Raw genomic sequence first — 24,334 nt, 5'->3', positions numbered from 1 at the left:
ATTCATCCCTGCAACACCTTCAAATGCAACCCCTCATGCTAGGTAAAGAATTTGCGTATCTTGAAAAACTCCCCCAGCGGGCACCTTCAAACTCTAAAGCAAATTGTGGGACATTAGAAATTGATTGTTAAATTCAGTCACTGAATGTTAAATAGAAGGCCCTGTAGCACCACTTAGTGGTTACCACACTTAATTGTTGATAGTTCTGTGATCAGAATTTCCATTGGAATATTTAACAAGACAAAATTCTGACAAAAAAAATAGAAACCATGTTAACAAGTAGAAACCGTTGAAGTTTGAATATTTTAAACCATATTTAGAAATTAAAAACTGCTCACCCTTGAAACAATTGCTCTAGGTTGCATTAGTTCTTAAATCCACAATGCATGATTGACAGTTTGGCCTCATCTGGTTTCTAATTCACCAGAATTACATATATTATAATTTCAAATTAGTTTCATTCCACTGTGAAAAAAATCTCAGTTCATTTTGAATGTTATTCCTATTCATGTATTTTAACAATTTGATATTGGTTTTTGCATAAGTAGCTTTAACTTTTTTTTATGAACAACCTGGAATATCTTGCCTGACATGTACTTCATAGATACTTCTATTTACTGTTAAGTTAGAAACAAAGTAAATGTTTCTATACTGCAAAATAATCTGTACAATATTTGTATGTTTCAATATTGCATTCCTTAAGATTTTGCCCATATGCCATATTCATCAACTAATAATATCGTGATTGTTGTGTAATATCCAACCAAACTCTTGGAAACTCATGTGACCTTGGATTTGCGATCATTTCAAGTTTCAAGGAGTGCCATTGGAAAGGCATCCTCTGTAACTCTCAGTTCAGCTAGCGGCTTAATCTAGGGGAAGACAACCCACGGCCTGGCCAAACTTAAGAAATCTTTTTTGGGTGGATGCTGCGCTAAAGTGTCTCCTGTTACTAATCAGTACCACAAAATAACAAACAGTACACAATATGCGATTAAACGATTGAGCTTTATAGTTCTTCATTTGAACATATGGTTAGTAAAGATACCAAAAAAAAAGGAAAGGGCCCATTCTCATGAAACAGTCTAAATTGAAAAAAAGTTTAAGGAGTAAATGGATAATTTCAAAACTATAACTGAAAACTATTCAATCAAGAAGCAAAATTGCAAATCCATTTTATTTCCTGCAAAACCTGCAATTGATTTACTTCTGGCAACAATAGCTTTTCAATAAAACTAGTGTTTTTTTGTTTAAGAACTAGTGACATTAAGTAACACCATTATTTACTGTGTGTCTGGCTAATAGAGCAAAGTGACCTAAATATGTTTCCACTAAAACTATTTTTTTTTTAAATAACTGTCTACACCTTATAAAATATATTTTTCTTGTACTGAATGATGACACCATTTTTATGTTTTTATTCCCCTTTCCCTGCTCCTTCCTGTAATGCACACAGATTGTCCAACAATAAAGGAATAACAGGTCATTATCCTAGTCAGTGAGTCTGTCTGAAATTTTCAAAGGCAGCCTTGTATCACTGCTGTCCATCATGAGTTGGAAAACCATAGAAAACACGTTCTAAATGTTGCAGCCCTAGATGAAATAAAGACTGTACAGAGCCCTCCAGAAAAGCTAAATAAAGCACAGGTCAGTATCAAGACCATAGATGATGAATGGCAAAGAGATTTTTCAAGAATATACTTGTCAATAAATAAAATATATTCCCCCACATAAAAGTTTGAAATTTTAACCCATGTATTTATTAAAGTGTAGAGTGAAGCAGCTTAATGCATTTCAACATTTTGTTTCAGTTACCTGTATGTTTGCTAGTAACAAGAATTATATTCTCTCCAATGCTGTTTTCAGATAAATATACAAAAATAACATTTAAAGTTCTTCAGAGCAACAACTTGCAATTACCAAAGTTAGCAAAACAGAAGGAATATGCATTTTGGATAACTAGGTATCCACCTTGGTATATAGAATGGAAGCAGCATATTCCTTAAATGGAGACGAAATAACATGAATTAATGAAAAGAAAAGTAACATTACATCAGTACACAGACACAATAAGTAATTAGGAAAACAAAACTGAAGTGTTTTTTTTACAAAAGGCATGGAGCAAAAATATCAAATTTCTACTTCATTCAAATGAACTGAGCTTAGAACATACCCGGAGTGCTGCAAACAACTTTGGTTGGATTTGATCGACGACAGCTCTGCATTCAATAATATCCTCCCAGTACTAAATCAATGCAGACTGGTAATATCTCCTTGCTGACAATCAACACAAGCACACCTCAAACTCTTTTGTTCTTTAGCCCATTGCTCCACTCTCTCTGCACTTACGACTGATGGCTTGGCACAGCTCAACCACCAACTGCAAATTTGTCAATGAAACCTCTGTTGTAGAATGTCAAATGGCAACAGGGAGGTATAGAGGAGTGAGACAGATAGGCTGGTTGAGTGGTGTTGCAACAACAACAACAACCTTGCACTCAATATCACCAAGTCCAAGGAATTGATTGTGGACTTCCAGAAAGGGAAGTCAGGAGAACACACACTAGTCCTCAATGAAGGATCAGCGGTGGGACAGGCAAGCAGCTTCTATTTCCCAGATGTCAACATCTGAGAAGATCTGCTCTGGGCCCGATACATTAACACAATCATGAAGACAGCATGCCAGCAGCTCTATTCCATTATGAATACTCTTGCAACTTTCTATAGATGTATACTGAAGCTCATTCTGTCTGGTCGCATCACAGCCCAGTATGGAAGTTCCAATGCCATGCTCTCTTCACATTACTACCATCAGGGAGGAAGTACAGGAGCCTGAAGATGCACGCTCAACATTTAAAGAATGTTGAGCATTATTTAGTTTTTGTAACTTCATAACTTTTTTTAAATGCCTTGTACCGTACTACTGTCACAAAACAATAAATTTCACAACGTATGTCAGTGATAATAAACCTGATTCTGAACCTGTAGAATCAAAAACTCCACCCACGCTGGATACTCTCTCTTCTCCCCTCTTCCATCAGGCAGAAGATAGAAAAGCCTGAAAGCACATACCACAAGGCTCAAGGATAGCTTCCACTCTACTGTAATTAAACAGTTCCATTGTATGATTAAGTTGTGACACCTGAACTCATAGTCTATCTTGTTATGATCTTGCACCTTATTTTTATCTGTACTGCACTTTCCTTGTAACTGTTACACTTTTATTCTGCATTATTGTTTTACCTTCTTCTAACTCAGTGCCAGTGTGAAATGATCTGATCAATAGGTACCAACACAGATTGCGCCCTCCTGCATCAATAGAGAAACCCAAAACATGCAAATTAATACTCACAGTTTGACTTTCAGGAAATTCCATCTTCAATAATTTATGTGCACATTCTTCGAAATCCAAACTATAGAAATACAATAATGTTCTTTTACAACAAAGTCCCAAAGTATGACCTGACCAAATTTTAATTCAATTCAAATATGTAGAGATAAATTAACCAATGAGAGGTAAAATGCAAAAGATGAATACTCAATTTTATGAACTAATCAGTTGTTCAACATTACACAAATCTTGAAAAGTACCAAAATGTCAAAGTTCTTGAAGATCATAGCACGCACACTATTCGAAATATTATTGCCTTATGCTTAAGAATCCATTTCCATTTGTGACCCAAGGTAGCTTTGTACATTCCACTGACCCAACCTCAATTCTCTATCCTGACCCAAGATGATATTTTTTTCAATTTACAGTTCAAACTGTTAAGCCCATCTACTGTCACCTTAAAGTGATGCCCCAACAAAAGGCAATTGATTGAAAACCTTAATAACTTCAGAGTAATTGAACCAAACTGCACATTTTATGATAAGTAGATTAATGCCGATATGCTATTTTCCTTTTATGTACTTTGAAATGATTCTTACGTATGCACACTGCATCCTAATTTAAATCTTCTACAATTTCACATCCACAACTTTCAATATATTACAAATTCCATTACATTTGTTATATCAAATCTAATACCACTTTCAATGATCTATATAGCTACAAATCAAGATCCCCTCAGCCTATATACATCAAATAGAACTGCAGTTTCTCTAACTTGTATTTTGATAAATATTGTTTGATTTTTTTTACACTGAACTGAGTCAATAATAAAGCAAATTCTTCAACAGTATGTGGGCCAAGTAACCTTTTGTATTTTGGTAATCCCAAAAGAAACAAATTTGATAACATTAGGAGAGAAAGTGGGAAGAATGGATAGTAGAAGAGAAAAAAAACACTGAGGTATGGAAAATCATGTGATTTGTTACTTGTTTCATTATATGCAGTCACCATTCAATCAGCCTGGCACTGTCCAGAGAGGAGACAAGTTCTTCAGGTTAGATATTATTTCACTTTGGAAGATTAATTTTACATTGTGCACTTCACCTCCTTAATGCCACAACTGTCACATCAGGATACAGGGGGAAAAAAAAGTCATTTCAGATTATATATTATGATAATGTAATGTAATACAATTAACTCAGCACTATTTAGATTCTTGGTGATACACGATATCAGTATTGCATCTGAAACACAACTCAAATTGTTACAGCTGTTGAACATGTATCCAGTGACCAAGCAGCAACAGTAAATATAGTTGCAGCATAACTCCCGTTCTTACAATCTAAGCCTTGGCTAATGAAGGCAATATCTTCAAAGGAGCCTATTTCAGGAGGAAATCACAATATGAATCATAATAAAACCAGAAGATCTGTCCTGGTTTAATGAGGAGTGGAAAAAAAGGTCTGCTGGAAGCACTAGATGCGAGCTTAGGGAAGTTGTAGAAAAGGAAAACGCGGATGGTGAAGAGCAAAACAATGCAACAAAAAAATCTAAGCAAATGTGCTGGCAACACATTAGTTAAATGTTCTGCACTCCTGCTACATGGCTTCATCTTGAGATCTCCAGCAAAGAAGCCAGGCTTGAGCCAATTCAATCCACTTCAAAACACATCAGGAAATGACTGGCAGCACTGGAACATAGCAAAGAGCACGGGATCTGATAATACATAGGTTGAAACACAGAAATCTCGCACTCCATAACCAATTGGTACACGAGCCTTAGGACCCATACCACCAGATTCAGGAACAGTATTACCCTTTAACCATCAGTCCACTCTCAAGTCATTAACCTGGACCCACATATAACCCAAGTGATATCCAAGCTACACATGTGCAAGCCAATGACTATTTCCAACAAGAATCTAATCATCTAACAGTAACATTAATTGCCCTACTATCGCCAAGTTGCCATGTTATAAACATCTTGGGGAATCACCCAATTCAATCGGACTAGTCAAATACTTTGCTTGCTTCGTGTGACTTCTGTGACCAGTAACTCATCTCCTGATACCAAAGACTTGACAGCAAAAACAAGGCACAAGTTGAGATTCTGATAGAATAGTCTCTGCTTGCCTGGGTAAGTCTTGCTTTGACAACAAAGAGGTCTAACACCATGCAAGACAAAGCAATTGGCATCCTATCTACCATTTCAAATAATCACTTTTGTCATCACCAGCACACAGCAGCTGCATTATGTGCCATCTATGAAAAGCAGGACATTTACTCAATCAGGTCACTATGACAGCACCTCCCAAACAAACTACCTTTACCACCAAGAACTAGGACAACAGACTCTGAAGTTAGCTATCTCCAATCTTCATTTCAAATCGCACAATATCATTACTTGAAACACATTGCTGTTCATTCTGGAAGTACATTCCCCTGGAGTACTGCAGCAGTTAAAGACTGCTGCTCACCACCATCATCTCTTTAAAGGCAATAATTGCAGGCCTTGCCAGCAATGCTCAGATTCTGATAAATGCATAAATTTGTAATAAAAGAAATCACTGCTTAAAGCAAAGAAGGATTTAAACTTATCCTACAATACTGGCAACGAAATAAGCAATACTGCAGCTGGGAATGATTGAAAATGGACCAGATTTTACTCGAGACGAAATTCACATGCATAACAAATTTGTTACCTCAAACAATATTCTTCTTTAATTTCCTCAGATACGTAATAATAGGATCAATTTAAAATTAATGTTTAATCCCTCTCCCTCTTTTGCAGTATCTTGTAACACTAAAGAAAAATATCCTAAAATATCATAAAATCAAATCAAAATATCTACTGCAAATACACTTCGTCATTTTTATTCACCTCCCAAAATTTCTTAACATTCACTTGCTCTCCAATTAGATAATTTCAACAATATATTTTCCAGAAACAAACTGGCAGTAGAAAATTGAATGCATAATTTGGACTCTGTTTTTACACTGTTACATGTGGATTCTCTTTTGCCAGTGCAGCTTTGGATTTTTAAAAAATCTCTAATAATTGTACCAGCTTAGCTGGGGCAACAGCAATAAATCTGTGGGAAAAGATTTGTTGCTGCATTCAATGTCAAGATGATAACCAATTCAACAGAATAGACACTAAATTCAGTGTCCAATGTGTTTAGTGTTCATACTTCCTTAAAATAAAATCAATGCACCATGTCCTTCTTATTAAAGACAAAGTCTACACAAAATCAGTTCAAAATAACCATACTATCTTTAATTAATGCTATTTGGAATCATAAATATTTTAAAAAAACTTTTACAATGAGTTCCGATAAAAAGGTGAAAATATTCAAGTGGCACTGAAGACATTTACTTACCTGGACTGGATAGCAAGATAAATGGTACGACGAAATGAAACAAGGTTTACTTCAGTCTTGTCATGTATGGTTATTTTCTTTACACCTATAAGTAAAATAAAGTAAATTTCAGCTTTTTATAAAACTTAAAAAGTGATTTGTGGTGAAAATCTGCCATGTTCAGTGCTCTATTCGTCCTTTTCCGTAAGTTCTACATTGATCTCTAACAGACATAGAACACAGGCCAGGAACAGGCTATTCGGGCCACAATGCTGTGCGGAACCATCATAAAAGCAAATCAAAAACACTAATCTCTCCTACCTATACCATGTCCATATCCCTCCATCTTCCTTACATCCACGTGCCTATCCAAATGTCTCTTAAAAGCCTCTTCCACCATACCAGGCAGCACATTCCAAGCATCCAGGACTTGCTGCATAAAAAAAACTTACCCCTCACATCCTCCTTGAACCTATCTGCTCTCACCTTCAATGCATACCCTTTGGTATAGACCTTCCCATCCCAAAAAACATTCTCTGTCCACTATGTTTCTCATAATCTCGTAAACCTCTATCAGATCTCCCCTCAGCTTCCAGCGCTCCAGAGAAAACAACCCAAGTTTATGCAGTCTCCCGTGATTGCACATTGCCCTCCAAACCAGCCAACATCTTGGTAAACCTCTTCTGCACCCTTTCAAAAACCTCACATCCTTCCTATAGTAGGGTAACCAGAACTGTATACTATACTCCAGATCTGGCCTAACTTGAGTTTTATAAAATTGCAACTTCTTGACTTTTGAACTTAATGCCTCAAATAAAAAAAACAAGCATTCCATAAACATCCTTAACCACCTTACCAAACTATGCAGCCTCTTTCAAGGGCAATGAACTTGGAACCCAAGACCTCTTTGCTCAGCGACACTGTTGAGGACTTTGTTATTAACAGTGTAATGTCCCCTTGCATTTTCCCTACCAAGATGCCACACCTCACATTTATCCATGTTAAAACTCCATCTACCATTTCTCTGCCCATATCTGCAACTGATCTATATCATACTATATTCTTTGCCAGTCTGCTACACTATCCACAACTCCCAATTGTGGTATCATCCCCAGACAAATACAAAAATAAAAAAACACAGAACTATAACTTGCTTAAATACAAAGCACAGGAAGACAAGACCAGAACAGCTACGACCCAAGGAACACAGACAGATGAATCACAAAGTAAATTGAAAAAAGGCTTCAGAGAAAGATGCCATTGCTATGTTTCAGAAGCAACTCCATTCATGCAGCCTCTGTCACCAAGAACAAGAGCAACAATTTTGCAGCAACAGCATCAACATCAAGTGACATATTGCCCAAAACATACATTACAATAATAACTACATTTATTGAAATAGTTCTGTAGTTCCTGGTTCCCTACCCACCATTAGCCCTGTGGTCAAACTAACCACTTATTGTTCACAAACAATTAAAAACACTCAAAATGAATTCTAAAATAACTTCAAATATATTTGAAACAGTAATTACAGCAAATTATGCAAAATATATCCTGAGAGAATAAAAAAAATGTTAAAATTACCATTTCAATGTAAGTTAACTGGCATAATGCTATGGCAAAAAAATACAAAGTTCATCCATCACTTCAGCTCAAAAAGATACAAAACTCAATAGTACAAGAGCACAGTGAGAGGTTATATATATATATATCTCCACATCTGACCTCAAACACATTTTATACTTGGTGTTCATGCATGGAAATCTCAGTTTCCAATGAGCTATCTGTACAAACTGACCTATTTTTAAAAGTTCCCAAAATGTTCAGGAGACAGAAATGAAGAAACAAGGCCAACATCAATTGACCCAAAACAGTTAGAAATGGATGATAAATTTAATCAACCCACTGAGAACAAACTAAGTGTCAAAATCATCTTTTGCAAATGAAGGCAGCATTTTTAAAAAACTTGAATTTGAATAGCTTGAAAAAAAATCTGACAGAATCAATAGAAAGCACACATATGAATAAACATTGTAGAACTAAGCAACAAATATTTGCATACCTTCCTCGGTCTCAGCTTCATCTTCATCATCATCACTTTCTGTATCATCATCACCCTCTTCACCACCAGAAGCAGAATCACTACTACCTTCATCAAGAATTTCTGTGGGTAATACATTCATAAATTACAATCAGCAATACGAAACCTGTTTACTTCCCAACACATTTGAATCTTTTATTGCAGCAGCGCTGTTCCACAATCTTTATTTATACAGATTTAAAAGGAGAACAGATGAGCAATATGAAAAGAATAAATGAATGACAAGCAGAAAATCAAAGACCAAATTTATTCTTGATCAAAATTTCAGTGAAATCCAGCAGGAGTTGAAGAAATATCCGTTTTGCATGCAGTAGGATATTTGACCATCAACAGAGATATAAAAATAATAATTGCGGGTGCAGCAAGAAATTAACAAGGGTAAATACATTATGTTAAAAAAAAACAGAAAACATTGGAAATCTGAATTGGTCATCTGTGGAGAGACACACACTGAGTTAACATTTCAAGTTGTTTATAGAATATTAGCTCAGAACTAACAGCTGCTCAAACTTCTGAGTATCTTAAAACAAATTCGGATTTTATTTCATATTTTCATGTGGCCTTTTTATTAGTTAATATCAAATGTTGGCCCCGATCAAGTGTTTTGGAGCACAAGTGACTCACGCCATTGAAAATTTACAAGGCTGAATGTTGAGATGAGGGGTTATCTAAATGGACAATTGACCAAGCTTAGTTAAAAACTCACTGAAGTTGACAAAAACATGTTTCATCAAATTGAAACATACAAGTTTCAGAGAGGGATGAACAAAGGAAATGTTGAAAAATGGTTTCTTTTCAATAGAATTTCAAAATGTATAATATAGTTTCAAGATAACAGATCAGCCAGTTAAAGAATAAGATGTAGAGAAATTACCTTTACTTCAAGGGTTGTAGGTATTTGTAAATCTCTACATTGGTGAAGTACAAATACTGTATTGAGTTGTTCAGCAAATATTCTTACTAAATGGTAAGAGTAATCAAAGGACAATATGGACAACTGCTACTACCATGTAAAATGTATTGCTATTTATACCTTTGCATCTACAGAATAAAGTTAATAGTGCAGGTCATTTAAAGATCATTAGCCCGAAATATTAGCCACTGCCCAAGTTTCATTATTTGAAACAAATAAAGGTCTTTTTTTCCCCCCTCAGACTAGCCTGTGTATATAAATGGAGTTCGAGATCTCACCTCTTTTTAGATCCTTGTACTTCTGTTCATTATCAAGGAACTCTGAATCCATCCTGAAGACGTCTGTATTTGAAAGAATATTTAAAAGGAAAGGTTTAACATTTCAACCATCCAACGTAAAGTTTACCACGCTTAACACGTTAAATATAAATAACCAAAGGACAACCTAAATTAGAAGATAAACTTAGAAAAAAAATTGCAGTGGTGATGCAGACAAAACAGATCAAGTGTGAAGTGATTCATTTTGGTAGGTCAAATATGATGGCAGAATATAATATTAACGGTAAGACTCTTGGCAGAGTGGAGGACCAGAGGGATCTTGGGGTCCGAGTCCACAGGATGCTTAAAGCAGCTGCGCAGGTTGACTCTGTGGCTATGAAGGTGTGCGGTGTATTGGCCTTCAAACATGGAACTGAATTTAGGAGCCGAGACATAATGTTGCAGCTATATAGGACCCTGGTTAGACCCCACTTGGAGTACTGTGCCCAGTTCTGGTCGCCTCGCTACAGGAAGGATGTGAAAGCCATAGAAAGGGTGCAGAGGAGATTTACAAGGATGTTGCCTGGATTGGGGAGCATGCCTTATGAGAATAGGTTGAGTGAACTCAGCCTTTTCTCCTTGGAGCGACAGAGGATGAGAGGTGACCTGACAGAGGTGTATAAGATGATGAGAGGCATTGATCGTGTGGATAGCCAGAGGCTTTTTCCCAGGGTTGAAATGGTTGCCACAAGAGGACACAGGTTTAAGGTGCTGGGGAGTAGGTACAGAGGAGATGACAGGGGTAAGTTTTTTTTTTACTCAGAGTGGGGAGTGTGTGGAATGGGCTGTCAGCAACAGTGGTGGAGGCGGATATAATAGGGTCTTTTAAGAGACATTTAGATAGGTACATGGAACTTAGGAAATAGAGGCCTATAGGTAAGCCTAGTAATTTCTAAGGTAGGGACATGTTCAGCACAACTTTGTGGGCCAAGGGGCCTGCATTGTGCTGTAGGTTTTCTATGTTCTATGTTCAAATTGCCAAAAAGTTATTTTTATCATAATTGCAGAAATATGCAGAGGTCAGTTCATATATTTTGGAGAGGTGATTGTGAAAACTAATATTCATGTGAAAAGAATTCAAATTGCAGTATAAATCACATTGAAATTGAATCTAAGCAACTACCTTTCTTTACCCTCTAAGTACACATACATTAGTGAATTGCACTGGTGTGAACTGGTTTACTCTGCAGGAATTGCTACATAAAGAAGAGACTCTCTGGAAGTTTTTATAATTTATTCATAGATATAGACATAGCCAACATCTATCAGCTATCCCCAAATGGCCTGTGAAAAAAACAGTTAACTTCAAAGAGAATGGTGGGCTTCCAGTTTCATATAGACTAGCTTGATTATGAAGAGGTTTTCCCTCCCTAAAGGATATGAATGAATCAGAAGGGCTTTGTTGTCAACCAAGTAGATTAATGGTTATTGTTATTGGGTGAAATTTAATTTTTTTTTATTTAAGTGTTTTCTTTGATTTAAATTTTCTAGTTGCAATAATAAGATTCAAAATCATGTCTCTGGATTGTGACAAGAATACACATAGATTAAGATGTAGCTGTCCTGTGCTGGCACCAGCGGGATCAGCAGTTGGTCTGCCACCTGTCTTCAGGAGAGAGAGAGATAAGGAAAAGAATGGAGCAGCATTTGGAGATGTGTAACGAAGGGACGGGAGAGAGAGTAACAGAAGGAGAGAGCTGTCAAGATCGGCTCCCCCTTTGAACCCTGAACTGTTTGAAGTGATGGACAGGCGATACCCCAGCAGGGGGATAAAAAGGGACAAGTTCGCTAAGGCAAGACACACACACGACACCCGAGGTAACAAGACCCTGGAAGCGGTGCGTCTCTCACAAGTCGGTGGGAAGTTTTGGAAGACCGGTTGCAGGACCGGGCCATAGACGCACAGGGTGGAAAGGCACGATCGGCAGGAACCTGGTGTGTGTCCACCCTTGCCTGGGTGCCAGGTTCACCGCAGGGAAACGATCGTATCTGGAAACGGAGGGGTCACGGTCGGTGACCTCAGATGACATCACAAAGGACTCGCCCGAAAGCTGACTGCGAAGGTCTGTGTGGAAGCCTTGAATATTCATTCGTTTTGCTCTCTCTCTCCTTCCCCCCACTGTCCATCACCATGGCAGCGATTACTGCGAACTGAACTGAACTAAATTGAACTGAACTTTGCATCACTTTGAAACTGGTCATTTACCCCTAGACAACGATAGAGCTTGATTGATCCTGTTATCTTAATTCTGTGTACATGTATGTTTATCATTGCTGAACTGTTGCATTCATTATCCTTTTGATTAGAGTACTGTGTTGCTTGTTTCTTTAATAAAACTTTCTTAGTCCTAGTAATCTAGACTCCAAGATCCATTTCTGCTGGTTTGGCAACCCAGTTACGGGGTATGTAACAGGATCAATAGTCAAACTAGTTACACCCTATGCTCCTGAATGCACTAAGTCAAGGGGAAGGTAGAAGAGCTAAGATGGTGGTTAGTCTGGTCCGTTTCCCAACTGGTGTGATATTGCAAAATCCATAATATCACAATTGAACATAGAACATAGAATAGATCAGCACAGTACAGGCCCTTCGGTTCACAATGTTGTGCCGACCCTCAAACTCTGCCTCCCATATAAGCCCCCAACTTAAATTCCTCCATATACCTGTCCAGCAGTATCTTAAACTTCACTAGTGTATCTGCCTCCACCACTGACTCAGGCAGTGCATTCCACGCACCAACCACTCTCCGAGTAAAAAACCTTCCTCTAATATCCCCCTTGAACTTCCCACCCCTTACCTTAAAGTCATGTCCCCTTGTATTGAGCAGTGGTGCCCTGGGGAAGAGGCGCTGGCTATCCACTCTATCTATTCCTCTTATTATCTTGTACACTTCTATAATGTCTCCTCTCATCCTCCTTCTCTCCAAAGAGCAAAGCCCTAGCTCCCTTAATCTCTGATCATAATGCATACTCTCTAAACCAGGCAGCATCCTGGTAAATCTCCTCTGTACCCTTTCCAATGCTTCCACATCCTTCCTATAGTGATGCCACCAGAACTGGACACAGTACTCCAAGTGTGGCCTAACCAGCATCATTACATCGTAACTCTTAAACTCTAGCCCTCGACTTATGAAAGCTAACACCCCATAAGTTTTCTTAACTACCCTATCCACCTGTGAGGCAACTTTCAGGGATCCGTGGACATGTACCCCCAGATCCCTATGCTCCTCCACACTACCAAGTATCCTGCCATTTACTTTGTACTCTGCCTTGGAGTTTGTCCTTCCAAAGTGTACCACCTCACACTTCTCCGGGTTGAACTCCATCTGCCACTTCTGCATCCTATCAATGTCTCTCTGCAATCTTTGACAATCCTCTACACTACCTACAACACCACCAACGTTTGTGTCGTCTGCAAACTTGCCAACCCACCCCTCTACCCCAACATCCAGGTCGTTAATTAAATCACGAAAAGTAGAGGTCCCAGAACAGATCCTTGTGGGACACCACTAGTCACAATCCTCCAATCTGAATGTACTCCCTCCACCATGACCCTCTGCCTTCTGTAGGCAAGCCAATTCTGAATCCACCTGGCCAAACTTCCCTGGATCCCATGGCTTCTGACTTTCTGAATAAGCCTACTGTGTGGAACCTTGTCAAATGCCTTACTAAAATCCATGTAGATCACATCCACTGCACTACCCTCATCTATATGGCTGGTTACCTCCTCAAAGAACTCTATCAGGCTTGTTAGACACCATCTGCCCTTCACAAAGCCACGCCGATTGTCCCTGATCAGACCATGATTCTCTAAATGCCCATAGATCCTATCTCTAAGAATCTTTTCCAACAGCTTTCCCACCACAGACGTAAGGCTCACTGGTCTATAATTACCCGGACTATCCCTACTATCTTTTTTGAACAAGGGGACAACATTCGCCTCTCTCCAATCCTCCGGTACCATTCCCGTGGACAACGAGGACATAAAGATCCTAGCCAGAGGCTCAGTAATCTCTTCCCTTGCCTCGGAGAAGCCTGGGGAATATTCCGTCAGGCCCCGGGGACTTATCCGTCCTAATGTATTTTAACAACTCCAACACCTCCTCTCCCTTAATATCAACATGCTCCAGAACATCAACCTCACTCATATCGTTCTCACCATCAAGTTCCCTCTCATTGGTGAATACCGAAGAGAAGTATTCATTGAGGACCTCGCTCACTTCCACAGCCTCCAGGCACATCTTCCCACCTTTATCTCTAATCCTGTCACTACCTTCACTCCTGTCATCCTTTTTTTCTTCACATAATTGAAGAATGCCTTGGGGTTTTCCTTTATGCTATTCGCCAAGGCCTTCTCATGCCCCCTTCTTGCTCTTCTCAGCCCCTTCTTAAGCTCCTTTCTTGCTTCCCTATATATTTCAATAGACCCATCTGATCCTTGCTTCCTAAACCTCATCAATGCTGCCTTCTTCCACCTGACTAGATTTTCCACCTCACTTGTCACCCATGGTTCCTTCACCCTACCATTCTTTACCTTCCTCACTGGGTCAAATTTATCCCTAACACCCTGCAAGAGATCTCTAAACATCGACCACATGTCCACAGTACATTTCCCTGCAAAAATATCATCCCAATTCACACCCGCAAGTTCTGGCCTTCTAGCCTCATAATTTGCCCTTCCCCAATTAAAGATTTTCCTGTCCTCTCTGATTCTATCCTTTTCCATGATAATGCTGGCCATTCTGCACAACCAAACTGATGACTTTGTTAAATAATGTGCATTGAATAATTTTGATTTAATTTTGTGACAATAGTTTCCTTTGTATTCTAATGTATTACCACATTCTTTCAAATAGGTAAATATTTCGCAAACCCCTTCAAGTTTTTACTGTACCAAACAGAACTGGGAAAAAAAATGAAGTGTCACAGTTCATGAAAAATGTTAATAAATTTAACACTGGCAAGTTTGAAGACATACTTAACGCATCTTCAGGATTATAATCATCCTCTAAGGGAAGCATATGAGTAAACTGATCATCTTCCTCAACCAGATCGAGACCTTCGGGTATGACGGGGTGATCCTTAAATCCATCCTTACGAATTGCAAACATAACCTCTATCATGTATTGGACTCGCTTGTCAATTTGAGATTCATGAAGGATATTCCGAAGACGTTCAAATATTGCTGAAATAGGAACCAAATAACTTTAGCAGCAGCAAAAATAAGAATTAATGGGTTCACTATATTACACAGGTTCAAGTCACAATTACCATTAATGCCTCTGGGAGAAACTTCTGTCAGTTTCATTCCACACTCTTTCAGAAAAGCGATTGCCACTTCAACACTGTCATCCGTAGGCCGTTCCAGTAATAATGTGAGCATTTCCAAAGATAAGACTTCATGGGCCTAATGTGAAAGAAATAAACAAGTTTTCTTTCAAATGCGCTGTTCCCTTTAAATCTCATGCCTTCATTTTAAGTGACATTTCTTTTCATCCACTGATACAGGCAAAGGTGTCCAACTTTACTTCGCTTCAAATACTTTTAGCTTTCCCTTTCAATTTCCTACATTTCCATTGCATCATTATTTAGTACAGTCACAATACATTTTCTTTTCAATGACTGACAAATGATGGATTCATTTTTATTTGAAAATAACACATACTTAAGCTTCTCTTGACAGTGGGTAATGTCATGAGACAGAGGGTAATGTCTATAAGTCATACTAATACTTTAATGCAATACTGAAATTCCATACACTGAACTTAAGGTAAAATATTTAAAGAAATTTAAATGAACAAATCAAGCAGGTATTAAAAGAAATGAGCCAAGTTTCCTCAGTGACTTGATCAACAATGTCCCCTTAATGAATTTTGCTAAAAATTGGTAAACTAAGCTCAATTTACCAAAATTCTGCTGCTTATCTGAAACTTAAAACCACAATTACATCAAAATAAAATTCATAGGTAAGTTGTTAATGATTAAACATCTCTGTGCAATGAATAAAACAGGTAGACATTATTTGATCAGATTTTATTAAATTGAACTCATCATCAATACCAATTAAATGCAGTCTGCATATTTGAATTATTCTGATCTCACCATACTGTTCATGCTTCTGAAAACAAATGCTTTTGGAAAGTTACCTCAATTTAATGCTCATTTTCAAATGGTTTGGCAAAGTTCTCCTCAATAAAAAGTTTTATTGGAAAGAAAGGTCATCCAACTCCTCAAAGGACCTTTGCCAACAGTGATTACTGCATTTCAATGCAAACTTGATTAACTGACATTTTTAATATAAAAACATTCCTTCCATTATTGATATTTGCACAAAAAGATCCCAAAAAGATAATGACATGGGACAAGTGTTTTCAACATTCATTTCATCTTCAAGGAGCGGTGCCTCAAAAAGGCAGCGTCCATTATTAAGGACCTCCAGCACCCAGGGCATTCACTTTTCTCACTGTTACCATCAGGTAGGAGGTACAGAAGTCTGAAGGCACACACTCAGCGATTCAGGAACAGCTTCTTCCCCTCTGCCATCTGATTCCTAAATGGACATTGAACCCTTAAACACCACCTCACTTTTTTTATATATATTATCTCAGTTTTTTGCACGGTCTATTCAATATACGTATACTGTAATTGATTTACTTATTATTACCTTTTCCTTCTCTATTATGTATTGTATTGAACTGCTGCTGCTAAGTTAACAAATTTCACGACACATGCTGATGATAATAAACCTGATTCTGATTATAACATCTTTAACAGAAACATCCAAGATGCGTCATTAAAGGGAAAACAAACATAAAAGATAGCTGGGAAACAGTTAACAGCAGGCTGGAAAGTTCTCAGAAGTGTGTAATAATACATAGTGAACTGATTTGATTCTGGCTAAACAATGATGGAATTATCAGTCAAAAAGTATTGAAGGCATGAGCTAATCGATGGAAAGACAAGGGCAGAGATGATGCCCAATAAGTTAATGGGCAATGTGAAAGTTAAAGTGCCAAGAATCCAATGAAAATCAGGAGAGAAATTAAAATCTCAACAAAGCTATATTTGTCTACTCATGAAAAGAGAATCTCATGAGAAATGCCAATATTTATTATGCAACCTCAGCTACAGTTGATATGGTGATAAACCACCCTTATAAATCATTGGGTATCCAAGTCACTCCCACTACTGTTAGGTGGGCATTTCCAAGATTTTAAAGCAGCTCTGATCAATGAATTGCCATTTATAAAAAGGGAATCTCATATAGTCAGAATCACAGAGCATTACAGCATGGAAACAGGCCTCTCAGCTGAACAAGTCCATGCTGACCATGGTGCCTACCGAGTTAGTCAAAATTTCCTGCGCTTAACCCATATAGTTCTAAGTTCCAGCCCTCCAACTACCTTCCCAAGTGGTTTTTAAAGGATACTATTCAACTTACCTCAATGCCTTCTGCAGCAGCTAATTCCATATACTCAACACCCTCTCGGTGAAAGCATTTTCCCTCAGGTCCATTTTAAATCTTTCCCGCCTCACCCTAAATTTATGCCCCCTTCCCAGCTTTGGTCTTCTCTACTCTGAGGAACAGACTGTTACCATCCTCCATACCTATGCCTCAGCGAAGGCTAAGGATTTCAGATTGTATACTCTATCCATTCTTTGACATTAAATTGAACCAGTGAACCTCTCATAATCTCAGTGAACACTTCTTCAAGATCACTCCTCATTCTTTTACAGATTTAAGGAACAAAGATCTAACCTGGCCAGCTTCTCTCATTACTCAGGCCTTCTAGTCTTGGTAGTATCCCTGTAAATCTTCTTGGCATTTTTTCAAGTTTAACCACATCCTTTGTATTATACCATAACCAAAACTGCTCACAGTACTTCAAGTGCAGTCTCATCTAAGACTTAAGTTGCTGCAACGTAATGTGCAACTCCTATACTCATGTGCGAAGTACCTTTTTCACCACCGTCAAACTTCCAACACCACTTTCAGTGAACTGTGCACTTGTATTCATAAGTCTCTTTGTTTCTTTACACTCCCCAATACTTATCCTTTCCCTGCCCCTACATAGTACTAAGTTGTTTTGACTTTCCAAATTGCATCACCTCACACTTATCTGTATTGAAATCTATTTGCTACTCTTCAGCCTATCTCTCAAATTTAACCAGGCCAGCTTGAAATATGTCTAACTATCACCAACATATCACCTATGGAACCAGAAGAGCCAACACACTACCACTGTTACACCACCATCAAGGACACTTGCTTGGCCATCCCACGCCCACACCTTAGGAAGTTTGATCACCTGGCTGTACTTCTACTTCCGACATACAGGTATGGTCAAGGGAGGCAGAGGAGCACTTATTGGACTGCTTTGAGTCTGTGGACTGGATAACATTCAGGATTAATCTCGGATCTGAATGAATATGCCACAGTAATCACCGACTTCATCAAGACCTGTGTCTGTGCGAGGAGTAGCGCCCCACACAGACTTCCAATCTGCACCTTGTAAGGCATGAAAATGCCTGATGCAGGCCTCTCATGGTCTGAGTCAAAGTTCCCTCCCCTCCCCCTCATCAAGACCTGTGTGGATGAGTGTGTGCCTGAGAACATAAGCAAACCAAAATGTAATGTAATTTGTCATGACTTGTAGTAACAACATCAGCCAGTGATGAACTTCATTCTGATCAAGATCTCCTTGTAATCAATGATAGTCTTCTTGATGATCAACACTTCCCAATTTTATGTTTTTCACAAACCTACTGGTCAAATCTTGAGCAATTGCATCAAAATCGCTTATAAGTAACAAATAACAAAGGTTCAAGCACCACCTAGTCACTAGCCTCCATTCTGAGAAATAACCTTCAATCAAACACCACTCTACCTCCAGGCCAATTCTGAAACCCTCAATTGAGCTCCCCATGGACCACATAGCACTTAATCTTCCACACCATGAGCGAACTTGTTGAAAGCCTTGCCCTGCCCTCATCCACCCTTTCTGTTACCTCTTCAAAGTGGGACCTTTCCCACCACATGCCTGCTGTTCCCTGGTTTGTCTGTGCTTCACTTCTTAAACAACAACACATTAGCCACCTTCCAGTCGTCTGGATCATCAATTGTCAGGCCCCGGGGAGTTATCCACTTTAGTGCCCTGTCAGTCTGTAAATACACCTTCCCTGTTAATATGAATGTTCTCCAAAACATCTCCATTTGTTTTTCCATATTCTCTGACCAACTATGATTTTCTCCTGAGTAAATACAAAGGAGAAATATCCTAATAAAAATCCCACCCATCTCCTGAGGCTCAAGACATAGGGGGTCCTGCAGATTTATAAGGGGATCTGGATTCTCCCTGGTCATCCTTTTACTCTCATAATGCAGCTTTCAAAACTTATAGGCTTTTCCTTTACCTTGCCTGCCAAATCCATCTCATGACCTCGCCTTGCCCTCCTGATTTCCCTCTCTAAGAGTATTCCTAATCTTATTATAGTCATCAAGGAATTTGCTGGATCGCAACCTCCTACACCTAATGTATGCTTCTGTCTTTTTCTTGAGAAGAGCACCTCTCTCTCTTATCAGCCAAGGTTCCCTCAACTTGCCAGATTTACCTTTCACCTGAACAGGAAAATGTTGCTCCTAGGCTCTTGCTATCACTCTTAAAAGTCTCCAACCTACCATTTGACTTCATTAAGATCAGCGTGGACGAGTGTCTTCAACAGCATACTGACTATACACAAAACAGAAGCCCTGGATGAAACAGGCTGCTGCGAGCTAGATCAATGGCTTTCAAGACAGTGAACTACAGCCCAACAAGTCAATGTATGACTCATGAAAGGCCACTGTGAAAGCAAAACTGTAGCTCTCTGTGAAGCTGAATACATAATCAGATGCATGACAGCTCTGGTAGGGTTTGCAGGCCATTAATTCTTACAAGGTGAAAAGCTAACAGCATAAATGGCTATATTGCTTCATGCCCTGATGAGAATGCTTTTTATGCACGCTTTGAAAGGGGGAAAAAATTACACCTGTGCAAATCCCAATAGCTTTTGGCGATCCCATAATCGCTGTCTTGTTGGCCAACATTCGAACATCATTCAAGAAGGTGAACCCTCAGAAGATGTCAAGCCCCAAAAGTATACCCGACAGGGTACTGAAAACTTGTGTTGATCTACGAGCTGGAGCATTTGAGCACATCTTCAACTGCTTACTGCTACTGTTAAAAGGTCATTAATCATATCAGTGCCCAGTAAGACCACCATGGCAGCACCTATCAACAAGGACCCTCACAATCAAGAATATGTCCTCGTCTCAAGCAACATACATCAAAGTTGCTGGTGAACGCAGCAGGCCAAGCAGCATCTATAGGAAGAGGTGCAGTCGACGTTTCAGGCCGAGACCCTTCGTCAGGACTAACTGAAGGAAGAGTGAGTAAGGGATTTGAAAGCTGGAGGGGGAGGGGGAGATCCAAAATGATAGAAGACAGGAGGGGGAGGGATAGAGCCGAGAGCTGGACAGGTGATAGGCAAAAGGGGATACGAGAGGATCATGGGACAGGAGGTCCGGGAAGAAAGACAAGGCGGGGGAGGGTGTGACCCAGAGGATGGGCAAGAGGTATATTCAGAGGGACAGAGGGAGAAAAAGGAGAGTGAGAGAAAGAATGTGTGCATAAAAATGAGTAACAGATGGGGTACGAGGGGGAGGTGGGGCCTTAGCGGAAGTTAGAGAAGTCGATGTTCATGCCATCAGGTTGGAGGCTACCCAGACGGAATATAAGGTGTTGTTCCTCCAACCTGAGTGTGGCTTCATCTTTACAGTAGAGGAGGCCGTGGATAGACATGTCAGAATGGGAATGGGATGTGGAATTAAAATGTGTGGCCACTGGGAGATCCTGCTTTCTCTGGCGGACAGAGCGTAGATGTTCAGCAAAGCGGTCTCCCAGTCTGCGTCGGGTCTCACCAATATATAAAAGGCCACATCGGGAGCACCGGACGCAGTATATCACCCCAGTCGACTCACAGGTGAAGTGATGCCTCACCTGGAAGGACTGTTTGGGACCCTGAACGGTGGTAAGGGAGGAAGTGTAAGGGCATGTGTAGCACTTGTTCCGCTTACACGGGTAAGTGCCAGGAGGGAGATCAGTGGGGAGGGATGGGGGGGGGACGAATGGACAAGGGAGTTGTGTAGGGAGCGATCCCTGTGGAATGCGGGGGGGGGGGGAGGGAAAGATGTGCTTAGTGGTGGGATCCCGTTGGAGGTGGCGGAAGTTACGGAGAATAATATGTTGGACCCGGAGGCTGGTGGGGTGGTAGGTGAGGACCAGGGGAACCCTATTCCTAGTTGGGTGGTGGGAGGATGGAGTGAGAGCAGATGTACGTGAAATGGGGGAGATGCGTTTAAGAGCAGAGTTGATAGTGGAGGAAGGGAAGCCCCTTTCTTTAAAAAAGGAAGACATCTCCCTCGTCCTAGAATGAAAAGCCTCATCCTGAGAGCAGATGCGGCGGAGACGGAGGAATATATCCTCGTCTCGTTAGGAGGTGGAACCTGAAGACCCATACTCAACATTTTAAGAAAAGCTTTTTTTTTTCCCCTCTGCGATCAGATTTCTGAATGGTCCATGAATACTACACCGGTATTCTTCTTTTTCACAACTGATTTATTGTAACATACAGTATTTTTTAAATGTTCTGCACTGCTTCCACAAAATAACAAACTTCATGAGATATGGTAGTAATAACTCCAATTATGATTCCCTTCAGAGAGGCTCACCCAATCAACCTCTGCAAAATCCAGTCAAATTCCTCCAAAATTTGCTCTACTCCAGTTTAGGACCCTAGCCTGTGGACCTGTTTTATACTTTTTCATCACCAAAGTACATCCTGACTTCCATATCATTTATTTTCCTTGCTTCATTTTTTAAGAGGTCCAGAATTGCACCTTTGAATCAGTGCCCTTTCTATATACATTGGCTCAGGAAACAATTTGGAACATATTTCACAAATTCCATCCCATTTAGACCCTTAACACTCTCACTAATACAACCCAATTATTCTTACAACTATGAGCAATTTCTCAACACAAACACACCTGCTCCTCAAGTTGCCACTGACTATTGAGGGGGGAAAGGGGTCTATAATACATCCCCTCCTCACCTCTTCCATACTGGTAGCATCTGTGTTATGGAACACCAAGCTGCAGTCCCACTCTTCCCTTCAGCCATGGCTGTAACATTCCAATTCTCAGAGTCAATTCATGTTCTGAGTTCATCTGCCTTACCTATTAAATTTCACGTTTGAAAATAAACCGAGTTTTTTAACTGAGTATTCCTTTCCCTGCCTTTACTAAGTCTCTGGCCGTCAGATTGCTAGAATTGCTTTTGCTGACTTCTGCTTTATTCCACAACTTGCTCCTGTTCAGAATTCTACCCTCTGCCAATTTAGTTCAAACCCTCCTGTGCAGCACAAACAGATTTCCCTGCAAGGATATTGGTACCTCTTGTCGAAGTGCAACCCATTGCTCTTGTACAGATCAACTGCATGAGGAAGCCTACAGTTATTTTTACAGGTTATTGTTTGAAAGGTGTTGTCAAAGAAGCTTTGGCAAGAACTACAGCTCATTTTCGTAATGAAGCCATCGTGTTCTTGCATTGAAGGAATGAAGTTTAAAGGTGTGGATGGATGCGACTGCCTAAGGCAAGTGGAGAATATTCCTTCATGCTCCTGACTTGTGCCTTGCAGTCAATTGAAAGGCGCTGGGGCGAATTTTATGCAGCCTGTCCTTTGGGTCACAACCTGGTTGCATCACTTGCGTTTCTGGTCAGTGACCCCTGGAATGGTGGTGGGAGAATTCAAGGGTGATGCCAGCAAATGTCATGGATAGTTAGATTTTCTTTTATTGGAGATGGCTATCTACTGACACACACCTGGCACGAATACAAGTTTATCTGTCAGCCCAAGTCAGGATCTTGCTGCCTGTAAACACACATGCACTTCTTGCTAAGGAATGATCAAGTACCAAAGAACTAACAGAGTTGAAGTTGAACCAAGAGGGAAACTGCAAGATCTGCAAGGTGAATGCTATTAATAAAATACAGGCCTATAGAGGAGAGGTATTACAAATCAAAATGATAAAATCACTCAAATGTATACACCACTAATGGTCAAAAGGATTCAGTAACTTGATGTTCAAAAACCAAACTAAAACGACTTTGTATTTCATTCTGTTATTGTCAGAGTTGCCAACTGTGCTCACATCTTCAAGATTTCAGCTTACATTTAAACTAGAGTGACTAATTCTGAATTAGATGCTTTTCCCCTCGTAACACAACTTCAAAAACTTAATCTACACTAGTTTGAGCTCAAACTCATTTTGGCAATCTGAAACCAAATGGAAACTTAAATGGCATACACTTTCACTGAACGTAGTCCCACCCCTGTGGGTTTCAAAAGGTGACCAATTTCTGAGAATCTCCTAAAGTTTAATCTAATTGAACAACACATCCAATCAAAAAAAATTAGTAAGACCTGTGCGTTTCATTCTTGCTGAGAACAGAGCTCAAAAGTTAAAATTGTTTTGTTCTTTTGTAAGGATCGGGGTTATATTTGCAAGGCCAGCACTTTATTTACACACTGAATTGAACTGACACGTTTCCCAGGCCATTTCAGGGGAGTAATCACAAGGGTGGATTTTGAGTCAAGTAAATGTTGGAGTAAGATTTTCTCACTTTCAGGAAATTACATACAGATGGAACAAAAGTCATTCTAATTTTCTAATGACTCAGTCTGTTAAAATTCCAGCTTGGTAGATATGAAAACCTGAATTTAAATTCCATAGTTGTCAAGATGGTATTGGAATGTCTATCTTTGGATTTCCCCGACTAGTCACTGACTTACTAGCTTTGTAATTCAGAAATCACACCATTCCCACACAGAGTAAAATCTCATTGATTTATGGACTAAAATTTAAAAAAGCATGTTACAGAGCTTGATATGATGGGTACAGGGAGCATGCTTCCTCCTGACAGGCATCCAGAATCAGGCATATCCATTTAAGATTGAGACAAGTAGAAGTTTCTTCACTCCAAGGGCGGTGAATCCTAAACTTCTCTGTAAAGCTGTGAAGGCTCAGTCATCAAGTTCATTGGTAACAGATTGATAGTTTTCTGAAAATCAAAGGATAGAGAGAGATGGTGCAGGAAAATGGAGCCTAGGCAGATGATTTTGACGAACAGTAAACTAGCTCAAGGGCAAGATGGCTTACTAATCATGCTCACATATTGAAGCTAAACATTCCTGACTCCAATAATAGGAA

The 24,334-nt window shown here is 39.4% G+C and overlaps 1 protein-coding gene across 1 annotated transcript in view; it reads right to left on the bottom strand.

Annotated features, from left to right (window-relative positions):
- Positions 1–24,334, bottom strand: part of cwc22 (CWC22 spliceosome associated protein homolog) — an 85,396-nt gene that overhangs the window by 11,732 nt on the left and 49,330 nt on the right. Inside the window, exons 10-15 of the mRNA XM_063052063.1 lie at positions 15,295–15,430; positions 15,002–15,208; positions 9,985–10,047; positions 8,755–8,856; positions 6,714–6,798; positions 3,353–3,413 (exon numbers count right to left, since the gene is read on the bottom strand). Coding sequence (XP_062908133.1) covers positions 3,353–3,413; positions 6,714–6,798; positions 8,755–8,856; positions 9,985–10,047; positions 15,002–15,208; positions 15,295–15,430 — 654 coding nt within the window. The remainder of the gene's footprint in view (positions 1–3,352; positions 3,414–6,713; positions 6,799–8,754; positions 8,857–9,984; positions 10,048–15,001; positions 15,209–15,294; positions 15,431–24,334) is intronic.

This window comes from Mobula hypostoma, chromosome 6 (genome assembly GCF_963921235.1).
Source record: "Mobula hypostoma chromosome 6, sMobHyp1.1, whole genome shotgun sequence".
In the NCBI taxonomy this organism is placed as follows: Eukaryota; Metazoa; Chordata; class Chondrichthyes; order Myliobatiformes; family Myliobatidae; genus Mobula; species Mobula hypostoma.
Note: the sequence above shows the minus strand (reverse complement) of the source record. Positions and strands in the feature narration are given on the sequence as shown.